A 22,797-nucleotide genomic window follows, 5' to 3' on the forward strand; every position below is an offset into this window, starting at 1 on the left:
TAATCGTTTGGTAGGTTCCATCTTTTTATAGCAATAGAACACAATATTCTGTGGGCCTTGCAAAATCTTTCAAAATCCAGTAAAACAGCCGGGAGCGGACGGGGTGACTTTAGTGAAAATGGTTTGGAGTGAATGAGTTAAGAATTGGCCAACTTTGACAGCCATTTGTGTGGTATATGAGGTGTGTCAGAAGGGTTCCAGGACTTGTCACAAAAAATATTTATTTAAAACCTAAACTTCAAACTACAAGTTTTTCCCCTTACATGTGGGACAGACGATTATCCAGCATATCTACAAAGAGATCCTGCGGCATTAGATTTGTTCAATCAGTGAGAAAAGGCGAAAGTTGTGACATGACAACTTGTGGTTGCTTCAGCATGACAAAGAACCTCCTCACGTCGCTCTGAGCATCTGACGGTATATATCATAGTAGACTTAAAAATATACAATTCAGATATTGAAGGAATCTAAAGAAGAACCAGTTTTGTCATGGGAGTTTTGGGCCGGGCACTCATTTATTGACAACACAGAACCATCGAGTCATAGCGTGCATATTAATGCCAAGACAGAATGTATTGGGTGCTTCCTCTGTGCGTTGCTGATTAAAAATTCGACAATTTCAGGATTATTGTGGATTCTTTGGTACTGATTAAGGTTTGTTCACAATGATGACATCATCCCTGAGAAAATCTGTTCAGTCATGTGCCTTCTTTGTCTTTTGTTTTTGTAATACTTTGTTAGTCCAGAGGGTGGCGGCAGACTATGAAGGTCTGTGACCGCTGTGTTTTTACTCATCTGGCAGCTGTTGCCATGGATACAGTGTGCTGCCATTCCTGCAATATAAGCTACACATCTGAGGGACTTATATGGTAGTATTAAGATCAGATACAGGCATGCTTGCCTACCTGTCATGTGTTTGTGGATCTGCTTATTCAAAATAGCAAATTCAGTTTAAGAGTTGCATGTGCCTGTTGTAGGAGATCTGGAAGGGCACAGCCATCTGCCCTTTCTCCAGAATCCCCTCCAGGGTGGGCCCTTGTGGTTTTATGCATCATGCTTTGTGCATCTGTTATCCATTACTGGTACCTGAGCTTTAACAGTTTGTTAATAGATGAGATGAAGATGTACAACAAATGAATTATGAGCTAATAGCTCAGATACTGGTTTTATTTATTTATTTTTATTATGCTTTTTAGTCCTACAACTGAAGTCTCAACTCTTAGCTCAGATGTAAATAATTTCTGATGATAAATGCTCACTTAGTCTTCAGATCATTACAGCAATATATTACAGTACATTGTTCTTTAAAAAAAAAAAAAAAAAGTTTGTAAAATCTTCAACATTGCCGAGTAAAAAAAAAAAAAAATGAAAAAAAGACTGCATCATCCAGTTGGTCAAAATAAAATACTAGTGTTTGTGTGGCTACTGGCTATGATCCAAGATTTCCCCTATAAAGGGTCACATGACCTCTTTCCGCCTGTTCTCTGACAAGGAGAACATATGGTTAAGCCCTGATCAGAATGATGCAGAATGTTAACTGTACATAGCCACCACTGGTTGAATCAATTAAGTGGTGATTAGCCCTGATTATCTGATTAACTGCAGCCAAGGATGAAGTCTTCACTTAAGTGATTGATTAGTCTTGACATACTGTAACTTGGCATAATTCATGGTTAAACCTAACTCAAATTAGAGAGGGATTGAAGGGCAGAAATCCAATTACCATTGAAATTTGTTTTCTTAGGAATGAACCTTTTGAGGGAATCTGAGGTATGTTTGCATCTCGACAGATATTTTGGCCCACTATTCATGAGTAAATAGCTTCAACTTTCACAGACTGTATGTTTCAGGTTCTTTCACACGTCTAATGTATCAGGACTTTTCTAGTAGTACTAGTACAGTGTTCTGTTCTTAGCGACTCTTGTTTTTTGTTGCCCTTGTGCTTGCATCTTTATCAAGTAGGAAAACTCATGACCTGCAACTGCGACCAAGCTTTCTTACACTGGACAACACATACTGCTTCAAAATGGTTTGAGATTTCATTACACCCAAGACAGATTAAAGACACCCAGTGACAGTTTTAGCAAAGCAGCCCCAGAATATAACTGGACTTGCTTTTTGTTTCACAGTAGGTGAAGTGATCTTTTGTTTGTGTACACGACACAATCCGAATTGTTGGTATAGTTTAGTTAAAGAATCACACACAATCATTACATTAATTTTGCCCCGAAAGCATTGTGGCTAACCTTATTGATTTCAGCGAATTTCATTCTGATTAGTTTTAAATAGGACTGGAACTAAACATTATTTTGAATAATCGGTTAAAAACATATATTTTTTTAATTGCTGTTTCTTTACGCAAAAACACGTTATTTCAAAATAGCATTGCACAAATCTCAAATTAACATTCTTATATACTCGATAGAACAGAGGTGGGCAAACTCGGTCCTCGGGGGCCGGAGTCCTGCAGGTTTTGGAGGTTTCCCTACACAAGCTGATGTCAATCAACAGGATTGTTATCAGTAGGGCTGCACAAATATATCAAAGAAATATCTATCGCGTTATTGGCCCTTGCAATATGCATATCGCAAAAAGTTTCATATGGAATTTTATGCTTTTATCTGAATTTGACGAGTCAGCTGCTAAATAAAATGTGCGCCACCATCCAATAGTTGAACATTATTGAGAGGTGTAATTAACTAAGAATATATTGAGTTTGCTCTTTTGCTGCATAAAAAAAATAATTCTTTCATTATATAATAAAAATGTAATTTCTTTAGGTACATGATAAATATCGCAGTAATATCAATATCGCTATATTCAGCAACTATATCGCATAGCACACGATTTTCCAATATTGTGCAGCCCTAGTTATCCGGCTTATGCAGAGCTCACTGATGAGCTCATCATATATCAGCTGCCTTGGAGAAGGGAAACATCCAAAACCTGCAGGACTCTGGCCCTCGAGGACCAAGTTTGCCCACCCCTGCTCTAGAAGATTAACCTTGCCAGCAAGCTGAACTCTTGCGGTATTTGTTCACAAACACAGCAAGATTTCATCTTGTACTGCTCCCGCTGATTAGTTTGCAACCGACGTTTTTTAGGTCAGACCAATCAGGGGTTATTTAGGGCGGGACATGAAGCTGTGACGAAACCAGGAAGTGCCAAGCCCGGAGGAAACAAACCTAGACGAATGAACGCTGCAATTTTGTTCCTGCAGCAAGTAATTTCTACGAGAGGCGCTTCGTGCATTTTTAGCTGGTAAAGATGTTCGTGCTGTTTGTTCTCTTACGACGACGACAACATTCTAATCCGTTGCCGTGATTGGTCAAAACAAAAGTTTGGTAGGCGTGCACAAGTTAACGCATTGTCCAATCAACTTGAAGTATTGTACAGAATGTCCGAGCAAATCACAGTGGAGCAGTCCCAGATGAGATTGATATTGTGAAGTACTCCTTTGATTGAATCACTATTATTAATGTGGCTATTGCTAGGTTAATAGAAGATCTTTTCACCAACAACATTAGGGCCATTCATGCAAAAAAACCTCAAGATGTAGCTGGACTAATTCTTTCTAAAACAAACTTGACTCTTCCAAAACCCAAAGAAATCAAACAAACTCTTGGTTTCCACCCATCCCCACAATCGACGGATAGTTTCAGTTAAGACTTTATTTCCTCTTCTCAGGTGTGAATACTAGGGATGCACGATAATGCTATTTTCAACCGATATCGATAAACCAATAATTTAGAAAGTGCCGATAACAACAACAACCTGCATCTCATGTTCAAGATGGTAAAAAAAACAAAACAATCATGGCTCATGTCCTCCTAAGCCTTTAAGGCAACTAGTCACTTCATTCAAATGACTGCCAAACATGTTAAGGCCGTAAGCCCATTAACTACTACGACAACGACAACTACTGTACTACAACAACTGTATGTACCTTGTTCTGTTTTGGTACAGCAAGAAACCGGCTAGGCTGTTATTAGTTCACAAATATATACAGTACGCAATAGAAGATAGCCCTCATTTGGCCTAATTTTTATTCTCCACCTTTTATATACCGTATACACCATCAAACACGGAGCCCACATTTGGTAAAGTAGAGGTTACGCTTACTTATTCCCATTAATATCCATGATGGGTGCAGCATGCACAGTAACTGCACAATTGCAAGTGCAACTTCTTAATCATTGAAGTATACATTGAAGTAAGAAGGCAGTAGGACCTGGCTAGGAAAAAAATTGGCATGCTTTTAAAAACCCACCCACCCCCAATTTGCTTTTGTTCGATGATAATTAAATAAGACATCTTTCAAATGCTGCACACCTGTTATACATTTTCCATAAGATTTGGGGAGTGCCTATAAGCCATAACAACTAAAGTAAAAGAGGGACGGAGAGTTAGCCAGAGAGAACAGAACAGCCAGTCAGGCAAAACATGAGTACATTTTTTGACATGGATTAAATGTGAAAAGTTTTGTACTTCACAGGAATGTGCTATTGCAACTGCCAAAACCCCCTCTTTCTATGCTCCCACACTCACCAAGCCAAGGCCAGACATGGCACCAGCCAGTCAATCATTGTAATTGGTCGCACTTAAGGAAATGGAGGAAACAGCCAAACCATCCACTGGAAGTTGACATCTGTATTCACTAGGGATGCACGATAATATCGGTGGCTGATAAATATCGGCAATTATCGACCAATTTGACGTCAAACAAATAAAACCGATAATAAAGAAATCTGCCATTAATTATCGGCGATTATCAACCAATTTGACATCACACAGAGAGGCCCAATAATACAGAAGTCCGCCGATAATAATAGACTTGCCGCGTTGGTCCATCTGTTGTGGTTGCGGCTCAACTCCTCGACCCCTCCCCTCTCCTATGGTAGTGTGAGTGTCGCATATTTGTGATGTCATAATGCGCACAACGGACCTTGTGTTGACAGAAGATGCATCATGGCAACATGGAAGTCGCCAGTGTGGTCTTCCTTTGCTGTGTCTCTCCAAAATGTTACCCTCACAGTTTTTTGTTGCATTTTTAAAACGTGACTGTTTTGTTTTGGCAAACTCAAAATAAGTTACTGGTTGTCTTTGAAGCAGAGATATCAATAACATTCAGCTTTATGGTGATTTGCACAATGTTTCAATGTATTTGTACATGTTAGCTTTATAGTAGGACTCGAAAGTACATTTGTATTCAAGTTAATTTTGCAAACAATTATCGGCTTATTTATCTGTTATCAACATTGGTACTTTCTAAATTATTGGTTTATCGGTATCGGTTGAAAATAGCATTATCGTGAATCCCGAGTTGTATAAGTAATTTCTAAATGCAACAGGGGCTTGCGATCGTTTAGAAAAGGGGGAAATTAAAACGACATCTGCTGTAACAGAGCAAAATTCATACCAGAAGTTTCTTACCGGTAGTCACTCGCATAATTGTTTCTTCATGAGAACCCTCAGGAATGAGGTGGATAACAAGAAATGTGTACTCACATTGTAACTATTTGTATTTTTTTTTATTCAATAGGTATGAATGAAGCGCAAGCTAGGATGCAGCTGTATGAGGACTTAATGCTGTTGCTCTCAGTGCTCTTTGGAGTATTTTTATTCACTTCCATATTATACTGAGCAGGCTGCACAGTATTGCACGTACCCAATGGCTGACGGGGTGGCCTATTTACATATGAACATTTGGTGTGAGGTGTGCAAGGTTTCACTTCACTTGTCAAATGTTTCCATGATATTTTTCCACTGTTACCAATTTATGGTGGCATCACAAAGGAATAAAAAATAGTGGAGATAATCCTTTACTCACTGAGCTAACAACGAACAGTATATATGGCCAGTACATTCCAGTATTTAAGTCTCACAAGAATCAATTTCACGAACAGTATGATTGGGTTGTCTGTACAAGGTATTACATACACCAATTCAGTAGGCGTAAAGTAGTTAAAAAGAATAAGGCGCAATGTACTGTACTCCTAAGACCAATGTTCTTTTGTGCTTCGTGCCTTTCTCCGTTCAGAGAGCTAGCATTTTGTCATGTTACAGATTCCTCATGTTGAGTCTGGGCCACACACACATTTTATTGGTAGTTTAATATCCATGCTCTCCAATAACTGGTGTCTACAAGAGCATGCTGCCGTGTGTGCTACGTACTCTCTGTTGGCCCGAGTGCTTGCCTGTGACCTGTGGTGAGGATTACAACACTGCGATTTGTCTGGATGGGACGGCGCCAGGAGCAGGGATTCCTCTCGCGAGTCGCTTAGACAGTGGGCCTGAGAGTCAATCTTTCTAAATGGCTACATTTGGAACTGAATGAATGAATGAATGAATGAATGACATTGAGTTGGTTGTTATTACTGATTTGTACCAGTCAGTTGTACATATAATCTACATAATACATGAAGCTGGTCAGTCAAACGATGCCTGTAGGCTGTACATGCAGATTCAATTGTAGCTATTCTTCCAACCAGTGCATAACACTTCCCTGTACTATGCTTACAATATCAATCATGTTATTAAACACACAAGCACATACACAGTTTCCATGGAAACAGAATCCAGGGCCTTTATGACTAGCTGTTTGCCCAGGAAAACCAAAGATGGCCTCAACAGCAATGCAATTTCCTTGAAGCCACTGACGTTGTATATCTTTCGGAGACGATGCATCACAATTAGCTAAATTATATAAATGTGTGTCATTTCCATGTCCATGCCATTATGCATGTCATCATTCTGTTTGTATTGCTTTTCACACATTTAACATTGTTAGTAATGTGGACATTCACGGTAATGCGTACACAAAAACACTTGGAAGCAAACACACACACTTGCGTGTATGCATATTCTCACCATTCCATTGAATAATGTGTTTCTGGGGTCCAGATGGTCAATCGGTAGGATGACTGATTTGCAGTACTAGCTGTAATGCTAGCAGTAAGAGTTCTGGCTAGCTGGCAAGCTACGGAGGGTGATTCTGCAACCAGCTGCCTCCCTTTAAGTGGCAATGGCAAGTGTACAATGCAAGTTTAGTACTCCAAAAGCATCCTGTTTATTTTATTCAGCAGCCAAAAGCAAACCCAAACTTTAACAGTGATTTGTTTTGATGCCGTTACCACATGTTTTCCTGTTTGTGCTCACAATGACAGGAAATAAGCTGAACAAGGATCTGAAACACTATCTTAGCCAGCGGTTCCAGAAATCTTCGCCGGACCACGAACTGCAGCAAATTATCCGAGACAACCTCTACCGTCACGCCGTGCCTTGTAAGTCTGTGAACAACTCACCTTGTGCTCTTTAGCTGCTTTCCTCCCCGTCTTATTCTTCACACTGACTGCAAACTCCTGAATTCACAGAGGAGAACAACTTCAAGATGAATGAAATGACTTGTTCTAGCTGCGATTCAAAATGGAAATGATGACATGGAGAATAGAAGGCTGGTGATACCTACATAAAATTGAATACATAAACCGGATCACAGTGGTTTAGAAGTTTAAATTTGTAGTTAAAGAGTATTGATTTTTCAATATTATTAAGCCCTTCCTTTGTCCAAGATATTTTTCATCTGCTGGCCTTCTGATTAGTTTATTTACAGCGCGACACATAAATTACTAAATGTTTTCTGGTGGCTTGTTTAGGAGACTTTATCTGCATTGCCTCCTCTGCCATATGTCAGGCAGACACTGCTGGTGGCGGGTGGGGGTCTTGCTGTAATGGCCAGTTTAATCACTGAGTGTTCTATGGCCCTCTCGTAAAAAACTCCCAACACTGTTAGCTCGAACCAAAGCGTAAAGATGTTCCCTGGGACATATTGCTTTGTTTGTTTGCTGTGTTAGCTCTTCCATGTGATGGCGTTGCTGTTAATAGATGTGAGAGGTAAATGTGGACGTATGTCAGTTGGGCATCTATTGGTGATTAGTGCACAATGAACAGGTGGACAAACCCCGTTATGAATCTCTGGAAATGCTGGTGGGGGGGGGGGGGGGGAGATAAAAGTGATCAGTCATATTTACAAACATACTTCACAAGAACAAAAAATGTTTTGATTGGTCGATTGTGTTCCCTTAACTTTTCAGTAGAGCTGTCAAACGATTAAATATTCTAATCAGATTAATTTGATTTTTGAATTTTGATTAATCGCTTAATTGAAAAGGCTGAAAATTAATAGTGTGACTAATCTTTGTTAATACATGATTAATGTGATCATTTTTTGTGGTTAATTAATTACCGGTAGTTAACGCTTTAACTTTGACAGCCCTACTTTTTAGCATTGTAATTTGCTAAGATAACTTTTTAGCAGGGGAATTTGCTAAACAAAATGTGTTTTGGGTCAATGAATGGATTGGCTACTTGTGTTGTTGTTGAGGTGCAAAAATATGCAGTAACATTCATTATTTACTCTTTTTTTTTTTCAAATAGTGTTTACATGACTTTTTGGTGTTTACTTTTGTGTCTCACATCGGAGGATGCTAGCAGCTTCACTTAACATGGCTGTACTCCACTTTGTATTTTCAATATCTCAATATGACATTTTGTATCATGTCAACCAAAAAAGTTATATAACACGACAGAAATCAACAACAAAAAATATGTAACACGATAGAAGATATGGCACAGCCCGAGTACATTGACAAGTTTGTTTTCTAGGAATAGTAGTCTGGATGCACCACATTTTGGCGAAACATAATTCTGGCTGGCACTAGGTGCGCACCACTTCTTCACACATTACGTCATGTGCAATAAAGGAAAGACTCCAATCAAATGATGTAATTTCCATGGAACTTGAGAAAACTGAGCAATACTTGAATATGGAGGGACAAAAATCGACTAAATCCCGTGGCGCACATTAATACAGTTGGTACTACTTGTTGGACTGTTTAATTTAAGAATAAACACAAATCAGTTTAACAACTAAGGGTGATAGTATAAAGCAGAAAAAAGATTAGAAAAGAATCATGACAACTTACATGCTATGAAGTTAAAAAGGAGGCGAAGTAGGTAACTGATAGCTACTAGAAGTTATTCAGCACAATTGTTTCCATAACATAAAAGGCATTGCTCTCCCACCCTCCCCCATTATCCAAGGCTACCATCCCTTGTGGTCACCCCAAACGCTCATTCAGCATACCCATTATCTTTGCCGACCCTCCACTCTCTCTCTCGCTCTCATTGTTGACCCCGACCCAAACTCATGACAGCAGTGCTTCTTGTCATCCCACTCTCCCTTGGTTGCGTTCATTAAACTAGTTTTTGTTTGCCAGATGTCAACTTGTAGTTGCACCAGAAAAAATGAGTAAGTTGTGTCTATGGTTGAAGTGATTCGGGTAGCTTAGTCTTCTTAAATGAGCGATGGTTGCGGACACTAGGCTGCTTGTGCTTTTCTGAGCGAGGAATCACGGCGCAGTACAGACGATTGGGCGGCCCGTATATAGGCTAAGAGGACAGCTAGGAGGGCGGGGGGAGTCTGAAGCCTTAAGGATGGAGATGGGGGTTGGGTGGAGTTCGGGTGTGTGAAGGAAAAGGGTGGGGGCAGTAAATGGGAGATGAAGGAGCAGAGACAGATGGAGAGATGCAACAACACTCTCACACACTCCAATGCATGCTGGCTTCAGTGAGCTAGTGAAGCTAAGGTAAACACTTTAAGTTGGCTGTGTGAGCATCAGCAAGCTGGTGGCGGGCATACTGAGAGATACACCCACTGACGCAATCCCATTGTGTCACCTGAACAAAAGAGATCTTCCACTTAGAAATGATTGTGGAGTTCAGAAAGACTTTGGCGCAAGCAAAGCTCAAGATAAAACAGACCTAATATATATTTAGCTTCACCTTTTAGGCTCACTATTAAAGTTATGTCCTATTAAGCTATGTTTTTTTTCCCTGTCCATCTGTGAAATAAACTGTTAACTGGATGTACTACATCACTCATATAGTATGTCTGCACATGCTGGTGATGACCATAAGAGCTGAATGCTGGCCAGAGGAGATCTTTGAACCTAAAACCTTCGGTCAAATTGAATCAAAAGAAACTTCCCAAACAGAATCAATGATGGTCGCAGCACCCCTATATCCATAGTCCCCAACAGCTCCACACACATGCAATCACTCATGTGACTCTCAATCTTGTTCGTCCGTGTAAGCGCACAGACAGACATTTAGAGCAATTCATGCCTTGCACTGATAAAAACAATATGTGTAAATGTGCAAGCTTATATGTGGGGCTCACGGGTCGGTCAGTGTGTCGACGTGGGAATGGTTCCGTTGCTACAGAGCTTCCCTGGTTCCTTTTGAAATTGAATTAACTGTCATCCCTTGACACAATATACATCATGAACTGCTAATATTGCATAAGAAAGTGTGATTCCCCTACAAGAAGTCATATAAACTGTGGCACAGAATTAAAAAAACACCACACAGCAATGGACTAGATGCATTGAAGGTGGTATGATCTTCCAAGTCAAGTCAAGGCGTTGTCACTCTTTTCCAATTATCCTTGTTTCATTTCCGTAATGCCTGCTGTAACGAGTTGTACATTGTATCAAGCTAGGTGTGGATTTCATATTTCCAGACACTCCCATTCCCTTGACTGTAATGGAAGCTAAACTAAGGACTCAAAAGGTCAGTGTAGTTTAAAGGTCACTTTTGACCCATGGATTTTTTTCGGCACAATGGTGGGCTCATTGTAATATTTTGCAATCTAAGTAAAAATATGGCATTGGACTGCTATTGAATCTTTTTTGGTTATGTCGGACACTTATATTGCTACGTCTACAAACGGCGAGCTAAATAGGGATTTAACAGATATCACACCCATCATTCTTCTTAATGTATGCCAGCTTTTATAGAATGATAGAAAGCTTACTTGTTTAGATATTTGCAATTATTAACGGTTAATGCATTGATTGACTTTTTTCTGCCTAAGTTTGAAATGTCCGACAGTATTTGAATGCAGCTGCAGAACGCTGTCATTTGTTTTCTCTCCTGTTAGTGGCTAGATGCTGCAGACTTGGGTCGTATCCTAAGTGAAAGACTAAGTGAAAGACTAATCAACAGAGTAACTAACTTTCTTAGCGTCCTTAATTGGCAATTAAATACAATTTCGGGGTGGCGTCGTGTTGACCACGTGAGGACGAGTCTAGTTGGCCGCCTTAAACTGTGAGCCGTGCGCTATACCGGGACGCAGATACGGTGACGTCAGCAACATGCGCTACCGCGGTAAGACGTTAGAGTCAAAATCTCTACCTTTGGCAAAATTTATACCTCTGAATATACCGTTTTTATCGCCCAGCCCTAACACGTAATTTGTAATCCCAAAGCAATGTTGGACGATAAAGTAAGGTATGATTGGGGGGACGATGAAGTTGTCAGGAAACCTGAGGAAGGATCAAAGAAAAGTGAAAATCAGCACCGACCAGACATCACCTATTAACTACCGGGTTACCAACCAGAATCTTTCACCAACCCCAGAAACATCTAAATTCCAACAAATTAGGGAGACCTCAAGTGACCAGAGGAAAGACTGAGGAAAGGAAGGAAGGATAGATGAAGCAGAGTGAGATCCACAGACATCAGCCTCCACTGATTTAACGACCAGAGGAAGAAGCGGATTGTGTTTGAATTTCGGTAGATGCTGGTGTGGTGGATCTGGCATGCATGAAAACCTCCACTAAAGAGGAGAGCCGTCGACCCGGCCAGGACAGAGCAAGTACAGCCCCCCAGGCAGCGCCAAGGCACAACCCCCGGGCCCCTCAGGGGCCACCGTCCGGAGATCAAACCCACCCCAACGCGGCCCGCGCCCCAAGCCCAACACAGCAGAACGGGGCATGGCAAGCCCACCAGGTACCCCACTGTCCCACAGCCCCCCGCTACCACCACCCCGGCGGGCATATAAAGACAGCACGGCGGGGCGATAGGGCTCATCCACCCGGATACTGAGGCCCGCCTGAGGTGCCAGGAGGCAGGCACAAAACACCCACCCGCCCGGCCCCCGGAGACCCGGGCTCCAGGGGGAGGAAGGTGGACGGAAGGGGGACGGGGGGAAGAGACGACAAGAAGGGCAAGGGGCGGCAGCAGGGCAGGGCAGCAGAGAGAGGGGGGAGGAGGAGGAAGGGTGACGAGGGAGAAGGGACTGGGAGGCGGAGGACGGGCGGCAAGGGGGAGGGGAACCCGCCCCAAACCGAATCGCCGGGCACGGAGCGACGGACCGCACCAGAGAGAGCACCGCAACGCACCCCCCAAGAGACCCAAGGAATGGCCAAGACGCAGCCGCCAAGACGCAGCCGCCACCCAGCACCGAACAGAAGGGCAGAGCAACCTGACTAATGTTGTTCATTTGAAACATCTCTTTGATCTTATGAGACTGTTAGGGATGCTCGATACCACTTTTTTTCAGAACGATACCAGTATGAGTAGGCTTGAGTAGTCACCGATACCAAGTACCGATACCACTTCTAGTACTTTTGAATGAAAACAATAAATTTTAGAGAAAGACCTACCTTGTGTGTGTGTGTGCGTGTGTGTGTGTATGTATATGTGTGTATATATATATATATATATATGTGTGTATATATATATATATATATATATATATATATATATATATATATATATATATATATTAGTTTCTGGTCTTAATGGCCACAATGGGGTATTGGCTGCTAGCGTGAGTACTGATACCTTGAAATAAGGCCGGGTATTGGCCCGATACCTGGTATCGATAATCACCCATCTCTCAAGATTGTGTAAATGTAGTTAATCTGTCCTTTGAGTTTACCTGTTGGTTATATATCGATTGCATGCCATGGACCTGTACCTAACTGATTAAGTTGATTATACACACTCAAAATACCTGTACACTGGCCCGCTGTAGTACAGTTGCAGTTTTTCATAGCAGAATCTTTGTGAGCTGACCAGTTGATCAGTGATGTTTGTATGGAAGAGAAAGGGGGGTGAGAACCAAAAAGAGGAAATAATGGGGGTAAAAAGGGGGAGGGTGGGACAGAAAGAGGGTGAAAAAGCGGGGAGGTGGGCGGGTGCCTGTGAGACGGGAGACAGCGGGGCTCAGTCAGCGAGAGAGGGAGAGACAGAAGCCTCGCATTGGCGTTTGCGTGTGTTTGGGAATGAGACGGCACACATTCTAAGCCAATGTGTGGCCACTGCTTAGCTTAGCTCACGTTAGCTTAGCATCACAAAGCTGGACAGAGGACAGACGCTGGAGAAGAGGACGGGGAGGGTGACGCGTCGAAGGGGCTGCAAATCTGCACCGCTTTTTCTTCCACACCTGAATGGATTTTCTTTCCTTCTGTCTCTTGTCGACGCTCTGTGGACGATAGGGGAAGGAGAAAAGGATCGCCCACTGAGGTGTGTTGCTTTGTGCTTCATTTGAATAGGGGATGCTGCCATTTAATGGTTGGGGGTTGGGATGGAAAGCTGGGGAGGCAGGCAGTGAGGATGGCTGTGCATCAGGCGGACGGCATCAGGAGTGAACAGGCGGCGGCGGCGGCACATTGCTGGCAGTAATGGAGGCTGATGTTTTGTGGTCAAACTGAATGTGTGTGTGTGCGTGTGTGTGTGTGCGCTCCCTCAGGTATTGTCCATCTTTGCATGTCTCGCAGGTAGATGCCTGAGAAGAAAGTGTCACTTCCCACATTACATATGTTTGTGTTGAAGCAGTCCAGCTCTGACGGCTGTGTTGACATGGTTTGTATTGTTTGAGGCGGTTATAGCATCTGTATGTTTGTCTGTCTGGAGTCTTTCCTCTCCTTCATTCTCCGCTTTTCTTTTTATTCTTTCTTAGTCCTTTTTCCCCTCAATCTGTCTTTTGCCTGCATGACCTCCCCCTCCCTGTCTCCATCCATCCATCCCCACTCCCTCCCCGCCCCTCTAAATGGATCATTTTAGAGCCTTTCTTTTCCATTTCCATGTTGCTGTAGGTATTCGCTAGCCCACGGTGCTTTTTACCGGGTGCAATCACAAGACAAAAGGCCATGTGTGCATGTTGACGAAGGGGGTGGGGGGCATTTTCAGGCAGCTTTCTGGCTGATTTAGCTTTACTCTGCACTACTGGCCCCTCAGGTTTTTTGTTTCTCTAATTTCGTAACCTTTTCTCTTTCCCTGATCTTAGACTAGGCCTATATTCACCCTTTTCCAGCTGTGGAAAACCAAGCATTGTCCAGGAAGAGGAAAATGGGGGAAAATAGTCCAGAGTAAGGCCTGTGTTGATCCCCAATTGGTGGTCGTGTGTGTGTGACTGCATGGTCTCACCATTGCGAGCCTCTTTCAGTCAGCCGGAGCAGTGAAAACAACCTCCCCCGACTCAAAACACTCCGTCCTAAATGAAAGGTGTCTGCACCAGTGTTAAAAAATCCAGGCTTTGATATTTAATTCTCCACAACCACCATGAAGGGAAGTCCTCTTGAGGGATGCGTAATTCAGGTGTGGCAGCTCTAAGATTTGATGGTGATGGTTTGTACCCCCCACTCTCCGACCCCAAGTAAAACAAGCAAGGCCATGTGGAGACTGGAAAATGTTAGATTCTGCGGCCTGTAATTTTGCTTGGATTAACCCCTTATTGGGACAGATGGCTGCATCCCCCTACCGAGCAAACAAACCCCAGTCAGCTCGTCACCCTGGGTATGTGCGTGCATGTGCAACACGAGGGGGGAAAAACAGCAACCAAAAGAACTGCCAGACTAGCTGTGGCCAAGATGGTGGATAGATCTGTTTTGGCTTAGAAAAATGACCACAGTCTGCTGGCCTTCCCCTTGTATATACTGTTTGTGTGTACGTTTGTGTATCATGCCCCAATATTCTCCTGGAACATGTGAAAAAAAAGCCTGGCTATCTTATCAGTAGAGCATATTTATTATGGTTATGTAGAGAATTGCTCGTGCACAACAGTTGGCAGTCTTTCAGAATTTTCTCTCATCTCCTATAATGATATGAATGAATACATATTTATAACTGCCTTTGATAAACACCCAGCCACACATGTACAGTTTAAAATCACATTTTATTGTCACAAAATGGAAATCAGACATTTCTAATGTAGTGTAGAATTATGAAGTATTTTGCTTTACAGTGTTAGATGCCCTGTAGAAGGATTTGTCTCAAGGATGTGACACAAATTCGCTCACCTACTTATGGTGGAATATATAAAGCATCACTTCTGAATGTTTGATCCCCCCCCCAAAAAAAAATCTCTGTAGACTAATGCTACCTTAATCCAAAATTATGATAAACTGCACCTGGGTTGTGTTACAGAGAATACTTTTATAGGTTCATTTTGCATGCATAATCCACTTGTCACACACATCTGAACAGCAATATATATATTTTTTAATAACAGCACGTTATTATTAGAAACATTTACCTTTTGTCCCTGTGGATGTATTTGAGAGCTCTATTCATTTAATCACTACACTGAGATTAAATGGTACATATCCGTTGAAATAAGTTGGTGGCTTGAGGAAAAACCTGCTCATCCATCAGTAAAAGACGAAAGCACGAGCACTTTTGAGGCAAGAATCACGTCAAGAGAATTTATTGCCGCTGATTTTCCTACCAAGCGTATGTGCAAACGTTAAAGTGTACCCCGGCGGCCCGTTTCGAGGTATTGATGGGGTCAGTGGAGCAATACTGTATAATTTAATATTTTGTGTTCCCATCTTTGTGTCTAGTCTTGCCCAATTTGCCCGAAAGTCGCGCCCGCAACTAGGGCTAGGTTTAAAAAAATCGAAAAATCGATACCGAATTGATTTTCCTTTTTGAGCGTGATCTCGATTCACAAAACCATAAATCGATTATTTTGATATCTCCCCCCCCCCCATAAATTAACTAGAAAATATAATTCTAAAGCCTGAATTTTTTTTGTATCTTAGTTTTTTTTAAAGTTACTGTTCACATGAATTTAAAAGTATTTTCTATTATGACAATTCAAAATCTTTTAAGGGAAAAAAATTAATAAATAAAAATCAAATCAAACTGACCTCTTGTGAATCGAAATCAAATCGATTAAGGAAATTTGACTCAATATCCAGCCCTACCTGCAACCCCCCGGTTAATTTTAATGCACAGTGCTATCTGATATGTTTGGATCGGACGTGATGTCACGTCATTGACTGGGCTTTCAGTTTATCCGCCAGTTGCTATTGAGTGATGCACCAGATCGTTGTTATCATATTGTCACTTGTCATATATATTAATTGTCTTATAAAGCGCTTAGGGGCTGTAATCCGCAAATACAGTTTCATACTAACAGTCACCTTCCAACAAATCCATCCGCTAGTCATTCAAGCTGCTAGCTTGCGCTAAACTCTCTTGACACGTGACAGCATGAGGCAAGCAATCAAGTATCAAAGACAAAGGATGCTGATCACACATACATCATGGCACGTCACATGAGATGTGTGAGCGATATGTGACTTGTATCTGGAACAACTTATTCTGTGTTTTGTTTGTGACAGCCAATTACTGCTTATCCTTGTTTTTGGGCTTGTTATAGAGACATCCATACGCTTTGCATTCCGCCATGATAGCTTTTTGATCGACCAGAATCCTGTGCGATCAGGCACTGCAATCCACAATAGTGATCCTGATTTGCCTATCAGCGACTCTATATCACGGCTGCACCTCCTGCAGACCAAGAAGCAGCAAATATGTCTGTGCGCATTAGTTGCCATGGCGTCTCGAGATGATAGGTCCCATGAGCTATTAAAAGCTTGCTTTAATACAACCAGTTGTAACCAAAATATGTTTGGATCCAATTTTTCTTGCTAAACCATATATATTTTTCCTTCTGGCTACCACAGGTACACTTAGTGGCCCAATTCACAAGAGGGTAAATCTAGTTATCTGGTTGAAATAGTCATTTAATGTATGTAAATGTATGTAGCCAGAGCTATATATAACAGCTCCTTTGATAACTTTTATTTATGTACACATTATCAATTATGTTAGATATTCCAAGCACATTTATGAGCACTGCCATCCATATCACAAACTGCTTAAATTGCATGCTTTCAAATAAGTCATGTCCTGAATGACCTGTATGCCTACACACAAGCTGAATAAGAATAGAGGCATCTATTTATAGAACAATTATGATACTGAATCATTGCTAAACGCATTTATGATGTCCTACTTTTGAATCATTGCGGTTGTGTTTTTTTTTAAATTTTATTTAGGTTGGGTTGTACAGTACGGTGCAAAAATCTTACACCAACATTAGCTTTATTTTTGAGAATTAACCCTTTAAAGGCAGGACAGTCTAGGACACATAAAGTTAGCAGGTTACAAAAATTACAAAAACAATTTTCACCCCAAAAAAAGTTGTGTAATGGTGTATGAGTCCCTGAAAAACTAAAATGTTGTTCAGTATCTGGATAAACGTGCTGATACAGAAATTATTATTAAAACAAATCAATTTGAGTCAGTATGGAACCAATAAAATCTTCCATGTTTGTCATCGTTCGTGAACCAGAAAAGTGGCCTGCTAATTGTCAATATGGAGACACAAATACAAAACTCTGATTATTGTGATGCCCCACCCCCACTCATTTTACCAGCCTTGGTGGCGACCTATTACTTTTCATTGTAGACAGCTCTTCTACTTAAGAATAGTTTTAATCAGGTAAAAACAAGTCTGTTTTTGTTGTAAATTGTTATGGATACATCATTTGGTGGTACATCAACTGGTATATAAAGTTTGGTTTTAAGAATCTAGAGATTTTGACACCAAAACTGGCCAACATGTAAATGAAAATATAAAGCATTAAGGCCCCTCCTACATGACTCATTGTTTGGACTGGTGTGTGTGTGTTTAGAGCGAGACGGACTCGTTGGTCTTCCTTGTATTAAAATGTTTTAGTCTCTAATGTTAATTGGATCATCCAAATCCGGTTTGGACAGTTCTTCCCTCATACATGTCATTGAGTTACAAATCAACTAACATTCTAATGCATACAGGATACAGTATGTGTTTCCTAAATGTCGGAAACAGAAAAGTTTGTTTACATATCTACAGACACAGGTCAAAACACTGTATGAAACCTGCGCAGTTTTGCGTAGCCAAAATATTTGAAACACCTCCCGCTACACCAGGAGTAAGCAGTGCCCTTCGACATCACACAATTTGAAAAGGGCCATATCATTCAAGCCTCCATCTTTGACTTCCATCTTGTATTCATCTCATTCATTTGTGCTGCTCTTATGTCAACCTCACGTCCTAAAGGGCAAAATCCATTCAATTCCGCTACTGTTTGTTATATTTTGTTACGCACACACGCAGACATGAAAGAAGAGATGTATGAGTGAAAGGGGGCATTGCATGCAAACAATGCTGCACTTCTTGAGGTGGAGGTGGGAGGGGTGACAGTGCCTTGCTCAAGGACACTCGAACGGTAACAGGCTAGAATCTCTCCAAAAACTAGTTGCCATATTTGACATTTTTTGTCTGCGGTGGGAATTAAACCGTGACGTTCCTGCCCCAAAGCCAACATGCCCTTACAGATGAGCTACTTACCTTTTTGCAAATAAATAACCCTCACATTTTCTGTTGAAATGTGTCCCTTCTGTGATGATGGTGTAAATCAAGAGGATTTGGTGCATGGTGATTGCGTTTTTGGTATCACACTATTTTAGGATAATCTGTATTAAGTAGAATTTAATAGTGTGTATGTTTTAGAGTATGCTGATAATACCATATAGTTTTGTTTTAATGTATTCTAAATTTAAGCGTTAAAAAAATGACAATCAGTGTCAGGAAATGGTAAATAAACATGAACTATTTTTCATTTTAGTGACTTCTACTATCGGATTCTATACAGGGGTGCACATAACAATTTTGATGTGTTTCTCAAATGAGCACACAAGGTTGTTGTTTGGTGCTCATCAGACCTCATGTAAACTCTTAATAAATTATACTCCATTTTATTTTTTTGTGATGTACTTAAACTTTCAGCACACATGGTTAAAGTCTCTGACCAATCCTTACCAACCAACGATCACCACACTTCATTTTCAGGTGTTGAATTACACCCCTTTCTTCCCTGTAAATCTTAATTCTTCAGTTTATCAAGACATCATGCACTTTGCACGATTCAGTATTTCCGACTTTGTGGCAACAGTTTGATCAAGGCCCTCTTCAAAACTTGCCAACTGGCCCGATTCATGCGGGAGACTCGCAAATTTCACAGTATCTGGCAACAAGTCGCCAATGTGGTGAGAAGGCCAACTTCAAAACCAGACCTTACCAAATAATATGTTGAAGTTGTTCCTGGCAACGTGTCCTGGCATAGCAGCTTACTTGACCCATTGACAAATTATTGTGACCGACGTCAACAACAATTTCATCCTGAAATCATGTTCTATCGCCAATTAAAGGTGCTACAAAAAGACTTAATTACGCTGACCTTGTATTGCACGGCCCCTGTTGCCAGTGTTTAGCAGCGGCTAACAGCGCTAGCGCTAACACCATTTGCGGCTAACAGCGAGAGCCATCGGATTACTTTTCAAAAGCATTTTAATTGACGTAAATGATTCTGCACACTGATGCCGACAGCCTGACAGTTGCTGTTCCTAGTGATGACTTCAACAAACAGGGCTTACTCAAATGTGCTGTTGTAGTCGGCAAAATCACAACTGGGAGTCTGGCGTCACGTGGAGTGTGGAGTGATTTGTCTGAAATCTCACTAACAGTGATGCACGATATGAAATTATTTCTTATTTAAAATATTTCTACTGATAACCAATAACTACCTGCTTTGTGTGAACCATGATGAAAATCCCAAATTAGCTACATTCGCACAATTTGCATGCATTTGTCGCTCAGTGACATACATTTCATTTATGTAATTATTCAAATTTCCACTTTACTTTATGAAAGATATATATACAGACGCTCCCCAACTTACGAACGAGTTACGTTCCGAGCGATCGTTCGTAAGGTGAATTTGTTCGTAAGTTGCTTCAGTGCTATATTTTGTATTATAATTTATAAGTTTAAAGAGAATACGTACAGTACTGTACTACGTATGTTAGAGAGAGAGAGCGAGAGACACACACACACACAGTATGTACATGTACGTAATAAGATAAATAAAATGAAGTTTAACTTACTTTTGGAAGATGTACTCGATGCTTAAGGATTTGATGGAGGAGGAGGAGGAGGAAGAGGAGGATTTTATATCATGAGAGGTTCTTCGTCGTCGCTGGAATGGGCTTCAAAAGTTACTTCCTCCTCCGTAACTTCAATGTAGGAAGAAGTTGAGGGTTGATGAGGATTTACTAGAAAGGATTTACTAGAAACTGGCCGAAAGAAGCGATCTAACGACGATTGCACAGTTTTCTTCTTTTTTCATCATAAATGATGCGGTAGCACTGTATGGCATCATTCAATTGATTTGCAACCTTTGTGCAACGTTCAATATTTGGGTCTTGCTGCTCGAAGAGTGCGATGGCTTTATCTATGAGCGACAGGCGTTTCTTCTTCTTCCTCCTCCTCGACACGTTGCTGAGCCTCCAATGCTGGGTGAGCTCTCACAGCGCCAAGCGTCGGTATTAGCGGCGGAAAGAAGCACTACAGTACTCGGAAAAAGGTGCGCAATAAAAAATCTAACTTACAGCATCTCTTTCTGAACATTTTTTGTATGTACCGTTGTTCGTAACTCGAATGTTCGTAAGTAGGGGAGCGTCTGTATATATATATATATATATATATATATATATATATATATATATATATATATATATATATATATATATATATATATTTTTTTTTTAAGAGCTCAGTATTGTTCATTCGGTAATTTTACCGATTTGACATGTCATCATCATTGCTCTCTTTTTTATTTTTATTTTTTTTATTTTGTATGTGTGCGTGCGTGTGTACTCATTAGTTCACCTAAAACCTATTAAAAATCCCATACCGTTCACCTAAACCGAATACTTCAGAATCCAGCTAGTCGTGAGGTTGTCAGGAGACCCGAGGAAGGATCAAAGAAAAGAAAGAAACCCAGCACCGACCAGACATTATCGACTACCTACCGGGTTACCAACCAGAGTCTTTCACCAACCCCAGAAACATCTAAATTCCAACAAATTAGGGAGACCTCAAGAGACCAAAGGAGAGACTGAGGAAAGGAAGGAAGCATAGATGAAGCGGAGTAAGATCCACAGACACCAGCCTCCACCGATTCAACGACCAGTGGAAGAAGCAGATTGTGTTTGAATTTCGATAGATGCTGGTGTGGTGGATCTGGCACGCATGAAAACCTCCACCAAAGAGGGGAGCCGTCGACCCCGGCAAGGACAGAACAAGCACAACTTTATGAAAGATGATGCTGACACTGGGAATACTCGACACTTTATTTTAAAAAATGACAAATTTTGTTAAAATTAAGAAATAATGCAGACATTTATTTACAGTAGAATTTTTTAGGGAGCTATTTACTTGCTTAGTTTTTAATTTAGTTTAACACATGGTGATGATCCGGTAAGTAAGCTCCCTGCAATTTAAAAAAATATTTTTTAAAGAAAGCTGTCTCTTTTTTATATAATTACAATTAAAAGAAAAACATGAGTGTTGAACATTCGAAAAGTTGTTTTGACAAACATGCTTAACGACATTTCAACAAAGGTCATTTTTAAAATTTTGACGCTAATCTTTTCTCTTTTACTTCAAATGAATATCTGCTTGAAATATCGGTTATCGGCCTCCCTGACTACTAATAATCGGTATCTGTATCGACCCTGAAAAAAACATTGGTTCTATCACTTAACTACAAAAAATGAAGACCAAATGAAAACCAAATTAAGAGATAAAAGTGCATACTCAAACAAAGCTGAACCATCAACTAAAGGATTTATAGAATTGCTGCTACTAATGCATTGACTGCGCTAAGCAATAGTAGAGATTTCTAATTTCTACTCAAAATTTTACCCTCCAAGTTGTCAAATATGTTTTTTCCTGAAATGCTTTAATATCCTTGAAATGCTGAGTTTGCTGTAGTCTTTCAAGGTAACTGTAGTCAACTTCACCATGTTATCACCTTCAAATGTGTTTGTATGCTGAACTGACAGAGTCTATTTTGGGTGCAGGCATCATTCGGCCATTAATACTCATTAGTCTTGGGCGCCTTAGGCTTATAGTGAGGTCCTCCTCCAAGTTTGTTCAGTAAACAGACTAAAGTTATACCCAAATTTCCTGTTGAGTCTGACAGAGTCAATTCACACCAAGATGTCGCAAGATGTTTTTTCATCTGATCAGTTGGATGTAAAAGGAAATCTACTTAAATGTGGCCTTCCTTTTTTCCTGCTCCCCATCGTCATCAAATTCAAGAATGTTTGGACACATTGACCCGGGTCTCTATTTTCTTTTGGATTGCCGACATATGGACATGTTTAGTCTTTCTTCTCTGTCGCCTTGTGGCTGTTTTGGAGTTCGCAAAAAGAGAAAGAGGCCTGGAACTAATTTTCGGAAGGTGTACGAGTCGGGTTCCCTCGCATGTTTTGAAATTAAAGAAGACCACGTTGTTGGGAGAGAAGCTGGCTTACATTTTCAAGCAGGATCTAATAAGATTATAAGGAAAAACTTCCCAGCACCCAGCCATGAATCCAACATCCAAGGAGTCATGCCCAACATCGTCCTTCAGGATAAGATTAAATGTGGGTCAGTGCTAAATTGCAATACCATGCCTGTAGGCACAGAGGTGACTTAATTAACTGAAAATAAACTTTTTTTTCCTTCTAAAAAAACAAACAAAAAAAACAAACAAAGATTATCGT

At 40.8% G+C, this 22,797-nt stretch overlaps 1 protein-coding gene across 10 annotated transcripts in view; it reads left to right on the forward strand.

The window, feature by feature from the left end:
• magi1b (membrane associated guanylate kinase, WW and PDZ domain containing 1b) overlaps positions 1 to 22,797 on the forward strand; it is a 134,163-nt gene that overhangs the window by 46,680 nt on the left and 64,686 nt on the right. For 9 of the 10 annotated variants that reach the window (XM_077573563.1, XM_077573566.1, XM_077573564.1 and 6 more), the window contains exon 2: positions 7,167 to 7,283. The exons of the other annotated variant lie outside the window; for it this stretch is intronic. In XM_077573563.1, coding sequence (XP_077429689.1) covers positions 7,167 to 7,283 — 117 coding nt within the window. The remainder of the gene's footprint in view (positions 1 to 7,166; positions 7,284 to 22,797) is intronic. 10 annotated transcript variants of the gene reach the window in all.

Source organism: Vanacampus margaritifer, chromosome 8 (assembly GCF_051991255.1).
Source record: "Vanacampus margaritifer isolate UIUO_Vmar chromosome 8, RoL_Vmar_1.0, whole genome shotgun sequence".
Taxonomy (NCBI): Eukaryota; Metazoa; Chordata; class Actinopteri; order Syngnathiformes; family Syngnathidae; genus Vanacampus; species Vanacampus margaritifer.